The 17,446-nt window shown below is 50.1% G+C and overlaps 9 protein-coding genes across 9 annotated transcripts; 4 read left to right on the top strand and 5 right to left on the bottom strand.

The window, feature by feature from the left end:
- Positions 1-335: 335 nt before the first annotated feature.
- Positions 336-827, top strand: N7466_001879 (uncharacterized protein; the record flags this gene model as incomplete). Its single annotated transcript, XM_057161277.1, has 2 exons — positions 336-402; positions 499-827. The coding sequence occupies 2 exons, from the start codon at positions 336-338 to the stop codon at positions 825-827; spliced, it is 396 nt and encodes a 131-aa protein (XP_057024562.1).
- A 253-nt stretch (positions 828-1,080) lies between these two features.
- Positions 1,081-1,947, bottom strand: N7466_001878 (nicotinate-nicotinamide nucleotide adenylyltransferase; the record flags this gene model as incomplete). Its single annotated transcript, XM_057161276.1, has 1 exon — positions 1,081-1,947. One exon carries the CDS (start codon positions 1,945-1,947, stop codon positions 1,081-1,083), a length of 867 nt encoding a protein of 288 aa, XP_057024561.1.
- Positions 1,948-2,252: 305 nt separating this feature from the next.
- Positions 2,253-3,503, top strand: N7466_001877 (uncharacterized protein; the record flags this gene model as incomplete). Its single annotated transcript, XM_057161275.1, has 1 exon — positions 2,253-3,503. One exon carries the CDS (start codon positions 2,253-2,255, stop codon positions 3,501-3,503), a length of 1,251 nt encoding a protein of 416 aa, XP_057024560.1.
- An 87-nt stretch (positions 3,504-3,590) lies between these two features.
- Positions 3,591-5,307, bottom strand: N7466_001876 (metallophosphoesterase family protein; the record flags this gene model as incomplete). The annotated part of the gene is made up of 4 exons (XM_057161274.1): positions 3,591-3,954; positions 4,011-4,291; positions 4,349-4,806; positions 4,869-5,307. 4 exons carry the CDS (start codon positions 5,305-5,307, stop codon positions 3,591-3,593), a joined length of 1,542 nt encoding a protein of 513 aa, XP_057024559.1.
- A 694-nt stretch (positions 5,308-6,001) lies between these two features.
- N7466_001875 (glutathione S-transferase family protein) lies at positions 6,002-6,676 on the bottom strand (the record flags this gene model as incomplete). The annotated part of the gene is made up of 1 exon (XM_057161273.1): positions 6,002-6,676. The coding sequence occupies one exon, from the start codon at positions 6,674-6,676 to the stop codon at positions 6,002-6,004; it is 675 nt and encodes a 224-aa protein (XP_057024558.1).
- A 594-nt stretch (positions 6,677-7,270) lies between these two features.
- On the top strand, positions 7,271-8,102 carry N7466_001874 (uncharacterized protein; the record flags this gene model as incomplete). The annotated part of the gene is made up of 3 exons (XM_057161272.1): positions 7,271-7,514; positions 7,582-7,864; positions 7,922-8,102. The coding sequence occupies 3 exons, from the start codon at positions 7,271-7,273 to the stop codon at positions 8,100-8,102; spliced, it is 708 nt and encodes a 235-aa protein (XP_057024557.1).
- A 749-nt stretch (positions 8,103-8,851) lies between these two features.
- On the bottom strand, positions 8,852-11,266 carry N7466_001873 (5-methyltetrahydropteroyltriglutamate--homocysteine S-methyltransferase; the record flags this gene model as incomplete). Its single annotated transcript, XM_057161271.1, has 2 exons — positions 11,227-11,266; positions 8,852-11,147 (listed from the first exon to the last, which is right to left on the bottom strand). The coding sequence occupies exons 1-2, from the start codon at positions 11,235-11,237 to the stop codon at positions 8,852-8,854; spliced, it is 2,307 nt and encodes a 768-aa protein (XP_057024556.1). The 5' UTR covers positions 11,238-11,266.
- A 1,558-nt stretch (positions 11,267-12,824) lies between these two features.
- On the top strand, positions 12,825-15,250 carry N7466_001872 (uncharacterized protein; the record flags this gene model as incomplete). The annotated part of the gene is made up of 2 exons (XM_057161270.1): positions 12,825-12,945; positions 13,068-15,250. The coding sequence occupies 2 exons, from the start codon at positions 12,825-12,827 to the stop codon at positions 15,248-15,250; spliced, it is 2,304 nt and encodes a 767-aa protein (XP_057024555.1).
- A 264-nt stretch (positions 15,251-15,514) lies between these two features.
- N7466_001871 (SANT/Myb-like DNA-binding domain-containing protein) lies at positions 15,515-17,372 on the bottom strand (the record flags this gene model as incomplete). Its single annotated transcript, XM_057161269.1, has 3 exons — positions 15,515-17,042; positions 17,105-17,222; positions 17,279-17,372. 3 exons carry the CDS (start codon positions 17,370-17,372, stop codon positions 15,515-15,517), a joined length of 1,740 nt encoding a protein of 579 aa, XP_057024554.1.
- Between the last annotated feature and the right edge of the window lie 74 nt (positions 17,373-17,446).

Here is a 17,446-nt window from a genome sequence, read left to right as displayed (position 1 = left end):
CTCCCCAAAAAGGCAGACAGAGAAGTCACGCCTGAGTCAATACGTTTAGAAGCGTGGATTACGGCACTCGTAGGGTTTGGAGTGGAAATGCGGGCGATGAGGAGAACTCGGGGGGCGAAGCAGGAAAAAGTATAGTCTTAGGTGTCTTTGCCAAGCGGGAACGATATGCGCTTATCCGTTGGTTCGATAGACACAAATCTCCCCACAGCAACCAAATCCATATCTTCTCCATATTCACGTCCATTTCACACGACTCGACTGGAATTCGGTGGTGGAGAAAAAGTGAGAAATCATATCAAGGATCCGCTTATTCCGTCGATACCAACAAATCCACAATGTCGAAGGATTCGACCATCGAAGAGACGAAGCAGACGATCGTGCAACGCTTCAGAGCATGGGGTGGTAAGTAACTCTTTCGACCGAGCTTCAAGCTTCAATCCAAGTCACAATTAAGCTGTGCATGCATAGTTTAACTTTGCTAAACTCTTATTCACTCAGAAAACTCGTTCCCTCCTACCCTGCTCGCCTCGCTCATCACCGCGCAACATGCTCGCCCATTCCAGGTCTTCCCCATGCTTTTCACTCCCGTCCTCCTCTTCACCAGCTATGCCAACCTCCAAGGATTCAAGACCGATACCGCTGGTATCAGCGCTGCGTGGTCTGGCTTATACTTGCTTCTGGCCAGCCGCCGGCGCCAACCGATGACGAAGAAGTTTGGAGTTCGCGGCGTGGTGCGCGGTGGAACAATGGCTCTTTGCTTGGTGAATATGGTCGCCGGTGGACTTGCCTACACTCTTGGCAAGCGTGAGGATGGAGAGGATTCGTGAGAAAAGGTGACTTTGAGGGACAATTAAGCTTGTCCTTAGGGTGTACGATATATGTTCTTATAACAAAAAACGGTGGTTTGCATATCGGAGACGGGGATTCGAGGCGTTTATACAAGCATGCTTCCCAATTGACAATAATAAATTACATTGTTGCGTGGACAAGGGAGAAGGGACACCAAGAAAGTGCCCAGGTGTCACATGTATTGGTATCGAAATTAAGGCCAAGGTCAGTCCTCTATATAGCAGAGCCGAACTACAGAGAGCTCTCCGGTGAATATGGTTTCTCAAATAGTAAGAATTGGCGCACATTGTCCGGCACAAGCCACTCCAAGTCCTGACTTTCAGATTCAATCGCTTCGCGAGCTCTCGTCGAGCTAACCGACTTTTGCCCCGTTTTCCTCCCTTCAACCAGCGTAATTCTTTGCGCCCATTCTTTCATCCCACCCTCGCTCTCCCGGTCCCCGCGAGCAAGAGCGGCCAGGAAAGCTTCCTGGTCATCTATACTCCCCCACTCATCACTAGGTCTCAACGTCACCCGCAATCGATGTTGAGAAAAAAGCGGCGCCAGCGGCGCCAATGTATGTTCTGGCGGGTAATATTTCGGGTTAAAGATACGGATCAGTGTATCATAGCCCGTGAGATGGACCTGTTCAAGCGGAGTGGGATACATTCCCGAGGCCTCGATCGCCGAGGCTTTGTCAATGAAGTAGGGATTCTTAGTGACTCCAATGTCAATGGCAGGAATATGGTCTAGAGATGGAGCGTAACCCGGAGCTGCTGTGCTGGTAGCCAGATAGGAGCGTAGATCATGAGCGAATAACTCCATCATGGCGAGTCGGTCCTCGAACAGCGCTGGTTTTGAGGGCTTGTCTGCATTTTGGGTGGCGAGCAATAGCAACAACCTGGAGCTAGGCTCAAGTCGTTCTAGGAGTGCGGAGCTGGCAATGCGGAGATGTGCGCGAGTTGGTGGGTTGAATGATGAGTCTAGCACATATAGGACCTTTGGTGCGGGGGCCTCATTGGCGGGGATGGTTGCAAGGACTTCAAAGTCCCGGGTTGATGCGGTAAATCTTTTCAAAACTGATGCATACTGAGACCGCAAGCTGCGAAACGAGGCCATGGTCTATAGGTGGATGTTGTGATGCTTTGTGTAGAGGAGCTGATAGCCGGAGCCCGGAATGATGTTCGCTGCCGATAAAACACTGACCCGCTTTTTCGCATCTAACATGGTTAAGCCTGCCCCCAACCCCGGGCGCGGGGCCTCCGGGGTGGGTCGATCGCTTGCTGACATTCGGGAGGCTTAATACCCCCGAGTCCCCGACTCACCAACACAGGAGCCACCAATAGAAGCCCATATAATACAAAGCCTGCCGGCTTTGTCTAATGAATTAGTGTTGGAGGCAAGCTCATCCAAAGCACGAAGCCATGACGCAACCGCCTCCTCAGGCTAAGAGCCTCTGGGCACGGTCCCTGTACTGGACAATCTCTGTACTCGCATTCTCAATATTTTACAGAGCCTATGTGCACAATGTCCTCTTCGTCACGCTGGGTCTGGGACGCCAAGTCCAGCCCCTTGAAGATTTCCCATGGAAATGCACCCGGCAGTATGACCCTCTGCTGCAGGGCTGCGAGGATATGTGGCTGGACCACAACGACCGAAAACTGTACGCCGCGTGCTCGACTATCGAATCTCGTCAAGGGTGGACCCCCGGTGGAAACAAGTACGATCTCTCGGCGCGCAGTCTCAGCGATCATATCGCGGTATTGGATATTGATAACGTTGATCCCGAATCTGGCCTTTCAGTTCCACGTCAGTTGAAGATCGGAGGCTATGAGGGTGCATTGGATCTTCATGGGTTTGACGTGCGTCATATTGGATCTACGGTGCGGTTCTGGTTGATCAATCATAAACCTGCGGTCGACGCAGCTACAGGACAACCTTTGGACGCCTGGACTCACGGGGCGAATTCCACAGTGGAAATATTCGATTTGAACAAAATCACCGATACATTGGAGCACGTTCGCACTGTCTACAGTGATGCTATAATCTCGCCAAATAACCTCGCTGTTGATGCTGATGGTGTGGGATTTGTGATCACAAATGACCACAAGGGCAAGACTGGACGCTTTCGCGATCTGGAAATGCTATATGGCACTGGAAGCCTTACCTATTGCCGATCTGATACTGGGGAGTGCAATGTTGCTGCGAAAAGTGGTTTCCGCATGCCCAATGGAATTGCCAAGGGTCGGGACGGCCTCTACTACGTCGCCCACTCTGTAACAGGCCATGTCACCGTTCACAAACTCGAAGGTGATCAGTTGAAGCAAGTGGATACTATCCAGATGGGATATCCCGTGGATAACATCTCATTTGATGAAGATGGAAGCCTGATTGCTGCTGCTATACCGGATTCTTTCCAGTTTATGAAGTCTGCAGATCACCCACATGATATTGACGCCCCGGCCACTGTCTTAGCTACCCCCATCAAAGGGAAAGATGGAGAGTGGAAGGTCTTGAAGATTGTGGAGGATGCATTGGCCATAAAGCTACCTTCCTCAACAGTTGCCGTCCAAGATACACGAACAAGTCGTTTGTTTTTGGGAGGAGTGTTCGCTCCGTTTATTACCGTCTGTGAGAAACAGGAGCCTGTGTCTCCGGACGAGCATAGTAGATAATCCATGTCAGCCATTTCCGTTCTGCTCTGATAAAGCACTTGAGGACAAAATTCATTCAATTCTGGGCACTATACGAAAGGACTTCTGTCAGTGTTTCCACTGCCAAACCAGTACAATCGGAAGCCACAAATACACCATGTAAATAAGAGACGACGAATGATCAAGGCTAACTCCTGCACCCTCCATTCTCGCCGCCACTTGATGGCTAACAGATGAGTACTGGTCCTGTCCATATGACGCGTTTAGGGTGACATGGGCCGAGATTGTACCATCTTCCAGTCGAATCCAAGTTTCAACTTCATCAGCCAAACTTTCCTCGTTGAGAAGAATCTGCCTTCCACCACGTGCAGCACTTCCATAGCCTCCGTAACCGGTATGTCTACCATAACACATGTTGATCCCATTACCTGAAAGGTCCTGGGCAATGGTTTTGCCATCCCACTTAAAGCACCTAGTATGGCAGTTAGTATACACTAAAATCCACAAATACGGTCATTTCAAACGTACCAGTCATTCTCATGGTCATGCCCGCTGAACGTTGCCATCAGTCCCGAGGTATTCAAAAGCGCTTTCATAAATGTTGTGTCTTGTCCTGTGTAAGGTCCATCACCGGACCCTTGCTGAACGACGGTTTCTCCGTTGATACCAGGGGCAGTATGAGAATCTACTCCATTGTCTTGGTATGCTCGCATAGCATCGGCGGGGATATGATAGAAGGCCAATGATGGCACGACCTTTCCATATTTGTCCTTGAGATCGGAATTTGTCTGCGTGAACCAGTCGACGACCTACACAAGTCAGAAAATTCGATCTCAAATTAGATGAAACGATCGAATTTAACCTACCGATTGATCGACCCAGTCGGGTCTTACGATCGAATCGCGTTTTGATACTCGATTGGTTGGCTCGCGTCCACCCTTCGAGTCAAAGAACCATAACAAGAGCACAGGAGTATCACTTTCAGAACCACCATGAGAAAAAACCGGCAAGTAATAGTTGGTGATTCCAGCCTTTGAATCGGAGACCAAACTTTGCGTCAGGCTGTTCTGGTATTTCTTTTCCTGGTCGTATACGTCTTGCCGTGGGTCTAGATTCGGATTGCTGTCATGGTTTCCATATGTCGAGGCCCACAAATATCCACCCTTAACCAAAGGAGAGACAACTTGATCCAAATATTGGTTTGAATTAGAAGCTTGGGTAGCTTCGCCAGAGACCAAATCTCCATTTATAACCACAAGCTGCGGCTTCTCCTTGGATAGAACATAGTCCATTACCTTATTTGTAAGGAGATCTTTGTTGGCATCTAGAATTCCAGTTAGTGTCATTCCTACTAGTAGTTTACTTTGTTCTCCTGGGCCTTTTTACCTTCCGCAAAATGCAAGTCTTCAAAAACACTGATTTGAAACGTGCCATCCTTCGTCAACCGCAACGTCCGATCCGGCACAGAAACCTTGTGGTTCTGCACCGCTTCAACAGAGCGACCTAAAAATCTAGCCAACATGTTCGGGATACCAGCCATCCAAAATGCAAGGCACAGGCAGAGACATGCTAGGCTTTTTATTTCGCTGCGGCGCAACAGCGTCGCAGTCGCAGTCGCAGTCGCAGTCGCAGTCCGGACACCACGTGGAGCAGGAACATCTCGATTAGACTTGCGGTCCACCTCTCCCACGTCGCGAATTACTGTGGTACCAGACTTCTCGGGCCAATATTCGTCAGGAAGGACGAGTGGGTTTCCGGAAGCGGCGATGGGTTGAGAGTCCCAAGCGGTTGCGACTCGGTCGCCGGACAAGGGATTGTCGCCCATTATTCGGGAGTTCCTGACTTGTACTATGGTATTCTTGTCCGGATATTCAGAGATATCCAGCGGAGATCGAAGTTGAGGTGTGAAGTCGCATTCTTGTCGTATTTAGCTTGGCGGGTGCATGTGCCCATCCCCCGCTTTCTCGTTTCAGGGTCTGGAATGTGGGGATTTTGAGTTCGCTGATCTGTAAGCTAACCTGACCGTGGCGTAAAATTTGAATTGATGGAATGAAATATCATGCTTGTCGTTCGAGGTTCAATCTTTTTTTTTTGTCGACTTGGTGCACATGTGTCTGATTTACATATTGGTTCGGACTCTGTGAGATGGATACGAAGCAACTCGGCCAACATTCCAAAGGCAGTAATCGAGCCTCAGAGAATGCTGTGGGTGCAACACAGTGTCTTGGAAGGATAAAACATTTGCTAACATGAAACATTAAAGTGATGTTGCGAAAATGGCTTTCTCAAAGGAACACTGATGTCAGAGGCCCTAAAGCGCAACCACGTGTATTACAAAAATGGCATTCCAACATCCAGATGTCGGGAACGAATTCAAACGTCCTACGTATAAAGTTGGCTTGTCAATGAATGTTGTGTCATCATTACTAGTATCTCTTTACTAACTTGGTGTGGCTCATCAACCAGAAAATTGCTACTAGATTGGACCAAAATATTTCGAAACATAAAATGTAACTGCCTTATTTCCCTTCTGCGGCCGCAGCCTTCTCCTTCTCATCAATGGTCTTTGCAATAGCCGGACGAGCCTTGAGACGATTCAACCAGGAATTCAGATGAGGGAAGCTCTTCTCCAGATCCATTTCGCTCGACCAGAAGAGAACAGCTATCTCGAACCACGGCACAAAAGCAGCATCGACATAGCTGTACTTGCCGCCAACAAGGTACTCCTTGTTCTCGAGCGATCGGTTGAGCACGCCCGAAACACGACGAATCTCGTTCACATAACGCTCGACCGCAGTGGGCACCTTCTCAGGGTGGTAGACTACAAACCAGACGGCCTGGCCGAAGTACGGTCCTTGGCCGGACATCTGGAAGTGTAGCCACTGCTTGCTTTCATAGTACTCCTTCGAGCCGGTGGGGAAGCTGATGGTGTGTTGCTTGTCGTATGTGTCCACCAGATACTCGAGGATGGCGCCGGATTCCCAGATGGTGAGGCCGGTGTTTGGGTCCTCGAGAGCGGGAACGCGGCCGTTGGGATTGATGGATTCGTAGGCCTCTTTCTTAAGGTCGCTGGCATCGATTTTCTTCGTCTCGTAGGGGACCTTGAGCTCTTCCAAGATCATGAGGATCTTCCAGGGGTTGGGTGTACCAGCATGGCCCTTGAGGGTCCAGAGAGTGAGAGGTTTGAGAGACATAGCTAGTAGTCAAGGAACGGTTGATTGGGAGGAAGATAGTTCGACACAGTAACTGCAAGGGCCGTTGGTTAGTGTGTTTAAAAACACCGGTATACTTCAATAACATCAATAAATTATTCAGTTCGGCACCCGAGTAACAGCGTCGGCCGAGCGCTTGGTAAGCTGGATAGTTGGTTGTCTTTTGTCATCTTCATCGGCGTTTATTGCCCTTGCAAGTGGTTATCATTGATCAAAACAACACAAACTACTAGTACATATGATGCAAACAAACCCACTTTGTATAATCTTGGAACATTGAAGTTGTTTTGACTGACAAATTGCTTAGCTGACAAATAGTGAAGTATGGCATAACCGAATAACCTTGGCGCCGCATCCGAGCCATGATCCATGGATACGCTGGATACGCCATGGATAGACTGAAGCTTACTAGTAGTATGTTCCTCAAGTAAAGCATATCTATATAAGTAAGATGGTTATTGGCACATCTTCCAACGCAAGTTTTGTACTGAAATCTTTCAAGGTTCCGTTGAGGAGTGACTACCAAGTACATATAATATTTCCCATTTTCACATTTAATCGACCTAGCAACAAGCAATGGCAGCCAAGGCCCCTATCATACTCATCTTCGGCGCGGGCCCTAACATCGGCCAGTCCGTCGCTCGCAAATTTGCCTCGGAAGGTTACAAGGTCGCCCTCGCCGCTCGCTCTCTGGAGGAAGGCAATAGCACTGAGAAGCAACTGATCATCCCCAGCGACATCTCTAAGACCGAAGACATAGTCAATGCTTTCGCCAAAGTGAAGGAGGTATTTGGTATCCCTAGTGTCGTCGTCTACAATGGTGAAATATCGTCTCATTCCAAGGTTACAGTACCACCTTCGATTATCAATCAACTAACATGTTGTAGTTAGCGCTGTAACCTTCACACCTGCCGACGACCCTTTCGCTATCACTCTTGCCGACCTTAGTCGCGATACGACTATCAACGTTCACAGCGCCTTCGTCGCCGCCCAACAAGCCGTCTTGGGCTTTTCACAGCTTCCATCGTCAGCCGCAAGGACCTTCATTTATACTGGAAACTTCTTAAACGTTGGCATTATCCCGAAGTTTGTCACCCAGGGTATTGGGAAGTCTGGTGCAGCTCACATGATCTGGTCTGCTTCGGACGCGTACAAAGATCGTGGATATAAGTAAGTCTTTAATCATTACTTTGGGCCAGTAGAGAATGGCAGACTAATCGCGCGAAGATTCTACTATGCCGATGAACGGAAGGCAGACGGAACGCCCAAGTACCGTGTCGATGGTGGCGCACATGCTGATCTGTACTGGGAACTGGCACATGGTGAAACGCAGGGCCCGTGGTTGCAGACATTTGTTCATGGGCAGGGATATAAGCGGTTTGATGACTTATATACGCCTCTTGCCTGAGGTGTCACAGTGTCACTTGATGTCTACTGATGATGCAGTTAATGTAGGAAGTATGTGGCCCAACATGCAAGCAATAATATAATATTCAAGGTGTTGATCTCAAGCTATGTAAACATCAACGTTGGTTTCAGATGGCATATCTCACATCATAATACACTTGGTAGATGCCTTAATCTTCTCTTCATCGTTCTCAACCCCGAACATTGTCCCCCGCATAAGATACACTGATGACTAACCAGTCAGAACCCGTCAACTGGTGGATACATCCAAGGTTCTATGTAAGACTTGTTCTTCCCCAGTCCTTCGGTAATTAGAGGTCACTACAGAGAAACAATACGAGAAAAATTCTACTAATTCAGGAAAATATGTGGAAAGAAGAATAGATAGTATTCACATTCCGATTCTACCAAAACAATGTTGGTAGAAAGTAGTTCCGTCTCCAGGTCCCAATACCCCGAAAGATAAAGGGACGGGATCCGAAAAAATTGTTGAAATAATCGGCGCATTTGGCACCCATGTTGAAATCGTTAGTTAATGTTGAAACTCCGTAAACCCGCTTTTGGTGCCCTCTAATCAGCAAACCCCGTTGAAACCCGTATGTTGAACTTTTGGTATCATCGTCATAACTCATCATAAAAAAAAAAAAATGAAACAAAACTTCCCGTGCCAGGAGGCGGCAGGTTGATTGCCGCCCCATCAAATTAACACATTATGGGAAGTGAGAAAAAAGAAATTGGAAGTGTACAGATTTACTGCGCGTACTTCTGGCGGAAGAACTTGGCAGCGCCGACCATGTTGGTCAGGGCAACGCGAGTCTCCTTCCAAGCACGAGTCTTCAGACCGCAATCGGGGTTGACCCAAAGCTGATCGGCAGACAGGTGGACAAGCATCTCCTCAAGACGGTCCTTGATCTCCTGCTCGGAGGGGATACGAGGAGAGTGGATGTCGTAGACACCGGGTCCGATCTGAGCAGCGAACTTCTCGTCAACGAAGACCTTGAGGAGCTTGGCATCAGACTTGCTGTTCTCAATGGAGAGGACATCAGTGTCCAGCGCGGCAATGGCGTGGAAGAAGTCCTGGAACTCAGAGTAACAGAAGTGAGAGTGGATCTGGGTGGTATCGGCAACACCGGCGGTGGAGAGCTTGAAGGCATCGACGGCCCACTTGATGTAGCGCTCACGCTCGGTACCGGTGCGGAGGGGAAGACCCTCACGGAGGGCAGGCTCATCGACCTGGATGACCTTGACACCGGCGGCCTCAAGGTCAACGACCTCGTCACGCAGAGCAAGGGCGAGCTGCTGGGCCTGGATGGACTGGTGGACATCATCACGGGGGAAAGACCAGCGCAAGCAAGTGATGGGACCAGTGAGCATACCCTTCATGGGCTTGCTGGAGATGGAGACAGCGTACTTGGACTCCTTGACGGTCATGGGGGCAGGACGGCTGATGTCTCCAACAATGATGGGAGGACGAACGCAGCGAGAGCCGTAAGACTGGACCCAAGCGTGGGTGGTGAAGACGTAACCAGTGAGACGCTCACCGAAGTACTGGACCATGTCGTTACGCTCGGGCTCACCGTGGACAAAGACATCAAGGTCAAGCTCCTCCTGAATCTTAACAACCTCCTTGATCTCGTTCTCAATGAACTTCTCGTACTCCTCGGGAGTGATCTCACCCTTGGTGAACTGGTTGCGAACACGACGGATGTTCTGGGTCTGGGGGAAAGATCCAATGGTGGTGGTGGGGAAGAGAGGGAGCTTGATGTGCTCGTTCTGGGCAGCAATGCGAGTAGGGAAAGCAGACAGACGGTTGTGCATCTCAGCAGTGACGGCAGCCTGGCGGGCCTTGACAGTGGGGTCGTTGGTGCGCTTGGAGGTGGCGCGGGACTGCATGGACTTGGCGTTGGCCTCAAGCTCAGCGGTAACGGCAGCGGGGCCCTCGGTGACGGCCTTGGCAATGACAACAACTTCGGAAAGCTTCTGGACAGCGAAGCTGAACCAGTCACGGACCTCAGCATCGAGACCCTTCTCGGACTCGAGAGTGTGGGGGACGTGGAGCAGGGAGCTGGAGGTGGCAACAATGACACGGTCCTTGCCGAGCTTCTGGACGGCAGCCTCAACCTTCTCAATGGCGTTCTTGAAGTTGGTCTTCCAGATGTTACGGCCATCGACGACACCGGCAGAGAGAGTCTGCTTGGGGCCAAGGGCAGCGACAACGGCGTCGAGCTGCTCGGGGTTGCGGACAAGGTCCACGTGGATAGCGTGCACGTTCTGGAGGGAGGAGAGGACCTCAATGTTGTGGACAATGTCACCGAAGTAGGTGGCGAGGGTCAGGCGGGGAGCCTTGGCACCCAGGCTGGCAAGCTGCTCGTAGGCGGGCTTGAAAGCGGCCTTGGTCTCAGCGGCAAGGTCGAAGACGAGGACGGGCTCATCAATCTGAACATCCTCAGCACCGGCAGCCTTGAGCTGGCTCAGGAGCTCAACGTAGACGGGAAGGAGGTCAGCGAGCTTGGTGATGGGGTTGACGCTGGCACCACGGTCGGCCTTGGCAAGAGCCAAGAAGGAGACGGGACCCAGGACAACGGGGCGGGTGACAATGCCGGCGGCCTTGGCCTCAAGGAACTCGCGGACGGGCTTGGGGTCAGAAGCGAGCTTGAAGACCTGGTTGTCGGCCAAAGCAGGCTTAACGTAGTGGTAGTTGGAGTCGAACCACTTGACCATCTCAAGGGCAGGGACATCAACACCCTCCTTCTGGAGACCACGACCCATGGCGAAGTAGGTGTCGAGGGGGTCCAGGTTGTACTTGCTGTAGCGCTCGGGGATAACACCGAAGAGCTGGATGTGGTCAAGGACCTGATCGTAGAAAGCGAAGTCGTTGGAGGGGATAGAGTCAACACCAGCGTTCTTCTGGATGTTCCAGTGCTCCAAACGGAGACGCTTGCCCTCAGCGAGGAGGTCATCGCGGGAGATCTTGCCACCCCAGTAAGCTTCAGTGGCCTTCTTGAGGTCACGGAGCTTACCCATGCGGGGGAAACCGAGAACGGATCTGAAAAGAAGTGTTGTTAGTGACGATGAACGACATGAAGTGGTGAGACCGTGAGGGGTATAGAGGCGAGAAGACATACGATTGAACCATTCTGACGGATGTGTATGTGAAAAAAAGAGAAGAAAAGGGGTAGACGGGGTCTCTAGTAGATGAATTGAAAAAGAACCCGGAACCTTGAAGAGTTAAAAGAAAAAGAAGAAGGGAACGAGGGAAAAGGCGAGAAGAAAAGAAGAAAAATGGAGGGGGATCAGAGCGGGCCTAACCTCAATGGGATGGAGGGGCAGAAGGTGGCTTTTTCCTGACCGTACGTGGAGCGAAACAGGGGGTTAGTTTACTAGAGGGATCTACATGGGTCATTGAGCACGGTTCAATACTAAAGAGTAAAGGGAAGTAAGGGGGTGGGGTGTATTTTTGGGAGTGGATGGTAAATACAAGGTAACCCCGATGTTATTCCACCTTATTCCACTCCAGCGAAGTCAATTAGCAGTGATTTTAGTCAATTTTACACCGATGATGTTCTCCACTAGACGTAAGTTCACGTAACACGAGCATCTCCTCCGGGATCGGAGAATCACGGAGAATCACGCCATTTCAAGTCAACACGGGGTGATAAGCTTCTCCGATAACACTTTTTGTTTTTCTGTTTTTCTGCTTTTCAGCTTTTCAGCGTATATCCCATACCTCATGTGGATTCATTTTAATCTATTGCGGAATACAATGGATAAAAGTGGAATATTCCAACTTCCTCCATTTGCCTCCATTTGCCACTCAAGGGAAATGGGAAACTTTCCAAATGTTGTCTACAGTATGTCGGGGCAGAGGGGATTGCTCCGGATTTCAATTGCAGGAAAGGATCCAACATTCGTGGCTTGGTTGACCAATGATCCGGCTCGCAGATGGCATCGCACTGGGTTCGAGGCCATTCTTGGCCCGCAGAAATATCCCCCCAGCAAAAAAAAAAAACGCCGAGTCACCGACTCGACTCACCGGTCTTTGTCGGGGAACCGTTCGGAGGTTTACCTAGTAATCCCGGGGGAGGATTTTCCGACATGTGGATCATAGAAATTGTGCTAAGGAAAAACTCAAGGTAAATAGAATGAAATTTAGAGGCATAGAACGAGAAAACAAACATTAATATGGATAATTCACATATCTATCAAGCTTGAAGTTCGAAGGAAGCTGGCCCAAGTGTACATACTCCAAGGTTCCAGCATTGAAACGTGTACGTGGACACATGTGCATCAATTTTCAAAACTACCAGTTGACTGTAGTAGGTACATCCACACATGTGCATACTGCATACATATGTATTCGCTGTACTCTGTGCTCCGTACGATCAAGACCATACATACATAGCTTCTAACCTTAGAAGATGTTGGATGTACATCTGATATATCAGCCACCAGGGCACGTCCTGAAATCACGAGTCAGCACAATATATCTACCTGGATAGCTGAGACGAGACTCGGGAGAGATCCCAAGCCCACATGCACTCCTTACAGATCGAGCGCCTTCCAAAAGTAGCTTCTTTTCCAACCGCTGACTCCAATATGCTCCAAAGTTCAAGCCAGGAAGGAGCGAACAGGCCACCTTCCACATTATACCCAAAACAATACAATTTCATTCGCGTTCACGGACTCGTAGTGACAATGGTCTTCTCAATTAATTCTCACGGAAATGACGTTCCTCGTTTGCCCGCGTTGGCGAAGAGAGCGCTCTGCTTCGCCGTCAGGTGCTTACCCCTACGAGCAAGTTCAATCGGAGGTCCGACTCCCTCAACGTCACATGCAGGGTCAAGGTATGCTCTCCTGGGAACATCTGGAGGGGGCGCCCTGGAAGCAGACCACTGGGATTGCTGCTAACGGACACTCGCGGGGCTAGCAATCCCATTCATAAATGAATCCCAAAGAAATATTCCAGAAAGCTTCTCTCACAGACTTCGACGTCGACTTTCTCGAGATTCGAAGAGCTTAAGCGATATTCGAGAATATAAGAGATTTTTGCTTCCTTTCTCGCGAAAATCATCAAGATCCGCGTTCTCGAAGCCAAACCTAGACCCGACGGACCTAGGGTATTACGGAAACAGCTTGACCAGTGAACGAGGGTACGACAGTGATGCGCAGTATATTACAACACCAAGACATGATCCATTAGGAAGATTTCCTGCTAGTCGAGGATTCCGGCGACCGGAGCTGAGCGATTTGATTGAACAGAGTCAAGAGCGCTCGGAGGCTGAACGATGGGCTGTTTCCAACGGCCAGACAGTCACCGACTCGCAAGAATCTGCTTTTGGCATGCATTTTATTCCAACACCACCCGGCAGCTTGAGAGGTCCTCCGAGTACCTTCCACACAGCTCGTGATACCGATGAATCCAAATACCAGCCATCAACCCCCTCGCCTCTTAGGCTTGAGCGGTCCCAAGGAAGCTCTGGCATGAAAATGAAATTTGGAAGATCCTTACCATCTTTGTCTTCAATCAACGAGCCTGGGACTAAAGATTTTGAACAATCACCTGTTCTCAATGTCCCTGAAAACTCCAGCGGTCGGGATCTCATGTCGGACTGGAAACAGTTTATGAAAACAGGCCTAGACAAATATGGAATGGGGTCTTCAGGGTCAATACCCACTCCATCAGCAGATCTCGTGGTGCCCAAAACGAGACGGCCTTCTAACTCAGCCAGGTCATTTACTGACCCTCATTCACTGCATCTCAGTGAGCTGGGTATTTCGAATCGACTTATGACTCACTCCCAGTCATCTCAAGTAGCTACATGCAACCCGTCGATCACTGAGCTAGTTCAAAGGAATCGAGGCGGGTTTGGTAACTTTTCGCAGGAGAATGTCAAATCTCTCCAGTCAGGTGGTTCAACCATCTCTGCGAACGATACACCAAAAGATCCAAACGGCCAGAGAGATGCATCATCTTGTTACTCGCAAGCCAGCCCATCTTCAGGAACACTATCGATTGGAGGGTTGTCCCTCAAAAAGTTTACTAACAAATCCATTGAATCCAAACCAGCAATGCAAGAGATATCTAAACTCGGAAGCGAAGTTGTGAATGTTCCGGCTCCCCGCAACACGCTTCTCAGCAGATTTCAGGAACATTGTGACTCTGGCAGCTCTGACTCGCCTCAGTTCCAAAACCATGCCACCGGTCTAGTATCACCACGCAAAGTCAGTGTTGGTTGGATGTCTGGAGGCCGCCGAGTTGGTTACGGATATAGCGCAGTACCAGGCAAAGACGGGGGTTCTCCAAAAAAGGATAAACAAAGTCATCCACAGGTGTGTCAGGTGCCTGATTTAAAAGCTGATTTCACAACGGTCAATGGGGTCTATGATTCACCTCCAAGCCATCATCGACTAGAAAAGATCGCACGGTTGTCACCATCCCCCAGCCATCCACGGCCCCCTCTATACAATGCCCTCACTGGTCCCAGATCTATCAAGTCTACAAAATCAAACGCTGTTCTACCTCACTTTCGGGAAATCATGAATCGTTCCAGTCATGAACAGAATCCAATTATCAGTTCGACTGAAGACAGCTCAAGGGTTTTGTGCGCACCAGAATTGACGCCTACGGTACAGACAGAGTATTGTCAAGTCCCGCGAAGCTCTCATTATACCAACAAGGGAGCAGGCAGCGACACTATTGCACGCCAGTGGGCCCGCATGAGCCGATCTGTAAATACAAAACCTCGGACTCACACATACAAGCCAGGACTCGATGGAATGACTTATTCCGAAATGCTACAAGAAGGTCTTTTTTCGGTTGATCGCTCAGATGAGACTGAGGCGGAATACCTTGACGCAGAGAATCAAGACGATCAAGCTAATGTTCCTCAACATAATAACTTCCGAGCTTCTCGATGGGTGAACAAGTTCTCTAGGTACAGGGAGAGCAGGCGGCCGACCACACGCCAACAAGAACCTTCACATTCCCAGTCTTCCTCTGGTGGTTATCAGGATTGTGATTCAGCCAGTATCAGTCTCAAACGAGATACGTCTACGAGAGCCAACGCGACTGATGAATTGGATGATCTTGAAATGCCGGGTTCCTTTGAAGGCAGTCGTTGGGCAAGCCGAATAAGTCGGATGCTGTGAACCAGAAACAAGTGAGAGGGATAAAAAGGGATCAAGTTTATGTCCAAAGGTTCTTTAAAGACTATTGGCCGGTTTATATTGAGCACAGCAAATATTATTAACTCACAGGGAGAAATTGGGATTCGATTATAGATATGGATGTATTAGTGTTCCAACAGGAAAATGTCATTAATCGTACAAGAGGTATCAGATCCAGCGCCAGTTATTATACAAAGAAGTAACAATAGAAACCTTGTGGTAGCAAGTACAGCATAATGTAACATTTTACCGTCGCTGTCGCTTCGTATCCTTGTCACTGGCACCACTGAGTACGCTGGCAGACCGCTTGTGATTAGCATCACGCTTAGTGGGCGTTCCGTCAGCATCTCCCTCCTCGGCATCATTCTCGCCCTTCTCATCCTCATTCTCAGCCGCGCCCCCATTACCAGCAGTCGACTCTAGCATCCCATGCCCATCATCTGCCTCAGTCTTCACAGCCGGATGACCATTCTCAGGCGCAGACTTCTTCTCCCGTTCCGCCCTAGCGGCCTCCAAGACGCGGATCTCACTGTCGACTTTCTCGGCGACTTTGCGTGCGTCCAATAGTAGGTTAACGGACTGGATGAGGCGCTCGAATTCCTTGCATACGCGCTCTGTCGGCATGAACAGACGGACGGGAATCTCGAGTTCCGCAAGTGCTCCGGCCAATTTGAGGGTTTGCACGTTGGACTTCGCTTGTGTGAGTTTCTGGGCGCGATCGCTGCGGAATTGCACGCCCGCCGTGACGCGCTCGTGGTGGTGGACGCCGAAACGCGATTCTTCGGCTGGTGTGAGGGTGCGGATGGGCTGTTGTGTTTCGCGAACAGCGGTAGCGCCACCCTTTTTGTTTGCTGCTGCGGCGCCGGTCGTGGGTGTCTCGCCGCGGCTGACGCCGTTGTTGTTCGCCGTCGTGGGTGTTTGACCTGCCGGACTGGCGACGGCACCGCTTTCGGGTCCGAGGATGGAGCGACGCTTCTTGCTCTTGTCTGCTTGGAGGAGTGTTTGCAGGAGCTGTGAGAGGCCTTGGCTTGATTGGTAGGCTGCGGTGTTGCCGACGCTGATGGGGACTTCGAGGCGGGAGTAGAGTTCGCGGCGTTCTGTGATAAAGTTTTGCTCATTGCTTGTAATGCGCTTGAGCTCTTCGAGGAGCATCGCTTCTTCGCGAACTTCATCTGCTGTGCGGTTTATTTGTAGGGCGGCAAGTTCCTTGCGGTCTCTTTCGCGGTCTGGGTCGAACTTGAGCATCCGCTCGTGCACTTCGAATTCGGCTTCGGACATCTCGGATGGGGGGTGTTCGATCGCGAGAATAGTGGCTGCGACGAAGTAGTACCGCGATTTCATCTGCTCCATCGTTCGGTGGCGCTTGGCGGGTACGAGTGCGTTCACGTCGGCTTCAGAGTTGACGCGGGGTTGGTAGTCATAGCGATCCGCGACAATCACCCAGCGCAAATCGTATTCATGTGCCAGATCCATCAGATAGTCTGTCTCCTCGCGGTCCCAATCGTTGTGTTTCAAGGAGCGGTTGTATTCCTCTTCTGAGTATTTCTGGGGCACCCGTGCCTTGATGTTGTATTTGGCGAATGAGTATTCTTGCTCTAGAGGCTTAGGCGCTTCATCCTTGCCCTCATCCTTGCTCTCGCCATTTCCCTCTGTTTTATCCACATCCATTTGAGTTCCGTCGGGGACTGGTTGGCGTGCTGATTCATGTTTCCGTTGCCAGTGATTCAAGACCAAGCCATCGGAGCGCGCGTTGTTGGTAAAGGGGGTCATGCTCCTGGGCAGACAAACACGTATTAGCTCGTGTTCTGGGTCTTTCAAAGCTTCTATTCAACATACCATGGCCGCACTCGCAACTTGTTCATCCACTTTGGGCGCCCTTTGTACTTATTCTCGTTGATAGCGATAGGCGGCGCCCGTTCACCCAATAGCGCGTAAAGCTCTCGTGTGATACCCTCTAGATTTCATATCGTCAATATATTATCTCACTTCGGGTAAACGATGTCAACGAACCTGGTCTTTTCTCGACAACCTTCTGCTTCTTATGCGGTCTGGGCTGGCCCTCAGCGGGCAAGTCCAGCATGTCGCGCACATCGGCAGCAGCCATGGCTCTTTAATCCGGAGGTAATCAGATCAAACAAAGAAGGGGTACCAAAGGGTAAATTGGATCAAAAGAGATTA

Source organism: Penicillium verhagenii (assembly GCF_028828195.1).
Source record: "Penicillium verhagenii strain IBT 33310 chromosome Unknown utg000003l_segment0_segment0, whole genome shotgun sequence".
Lineage (NCBI taxonomy): Eukaryota > Fungi > Ascomycota > Eurotiomycetes > Eurotiales > Aspergillaceae > Penicillium > Penicillium verhagenii.
This window is presented reverse-complemented; position numbering and strand designations above follow the sequence as displayed.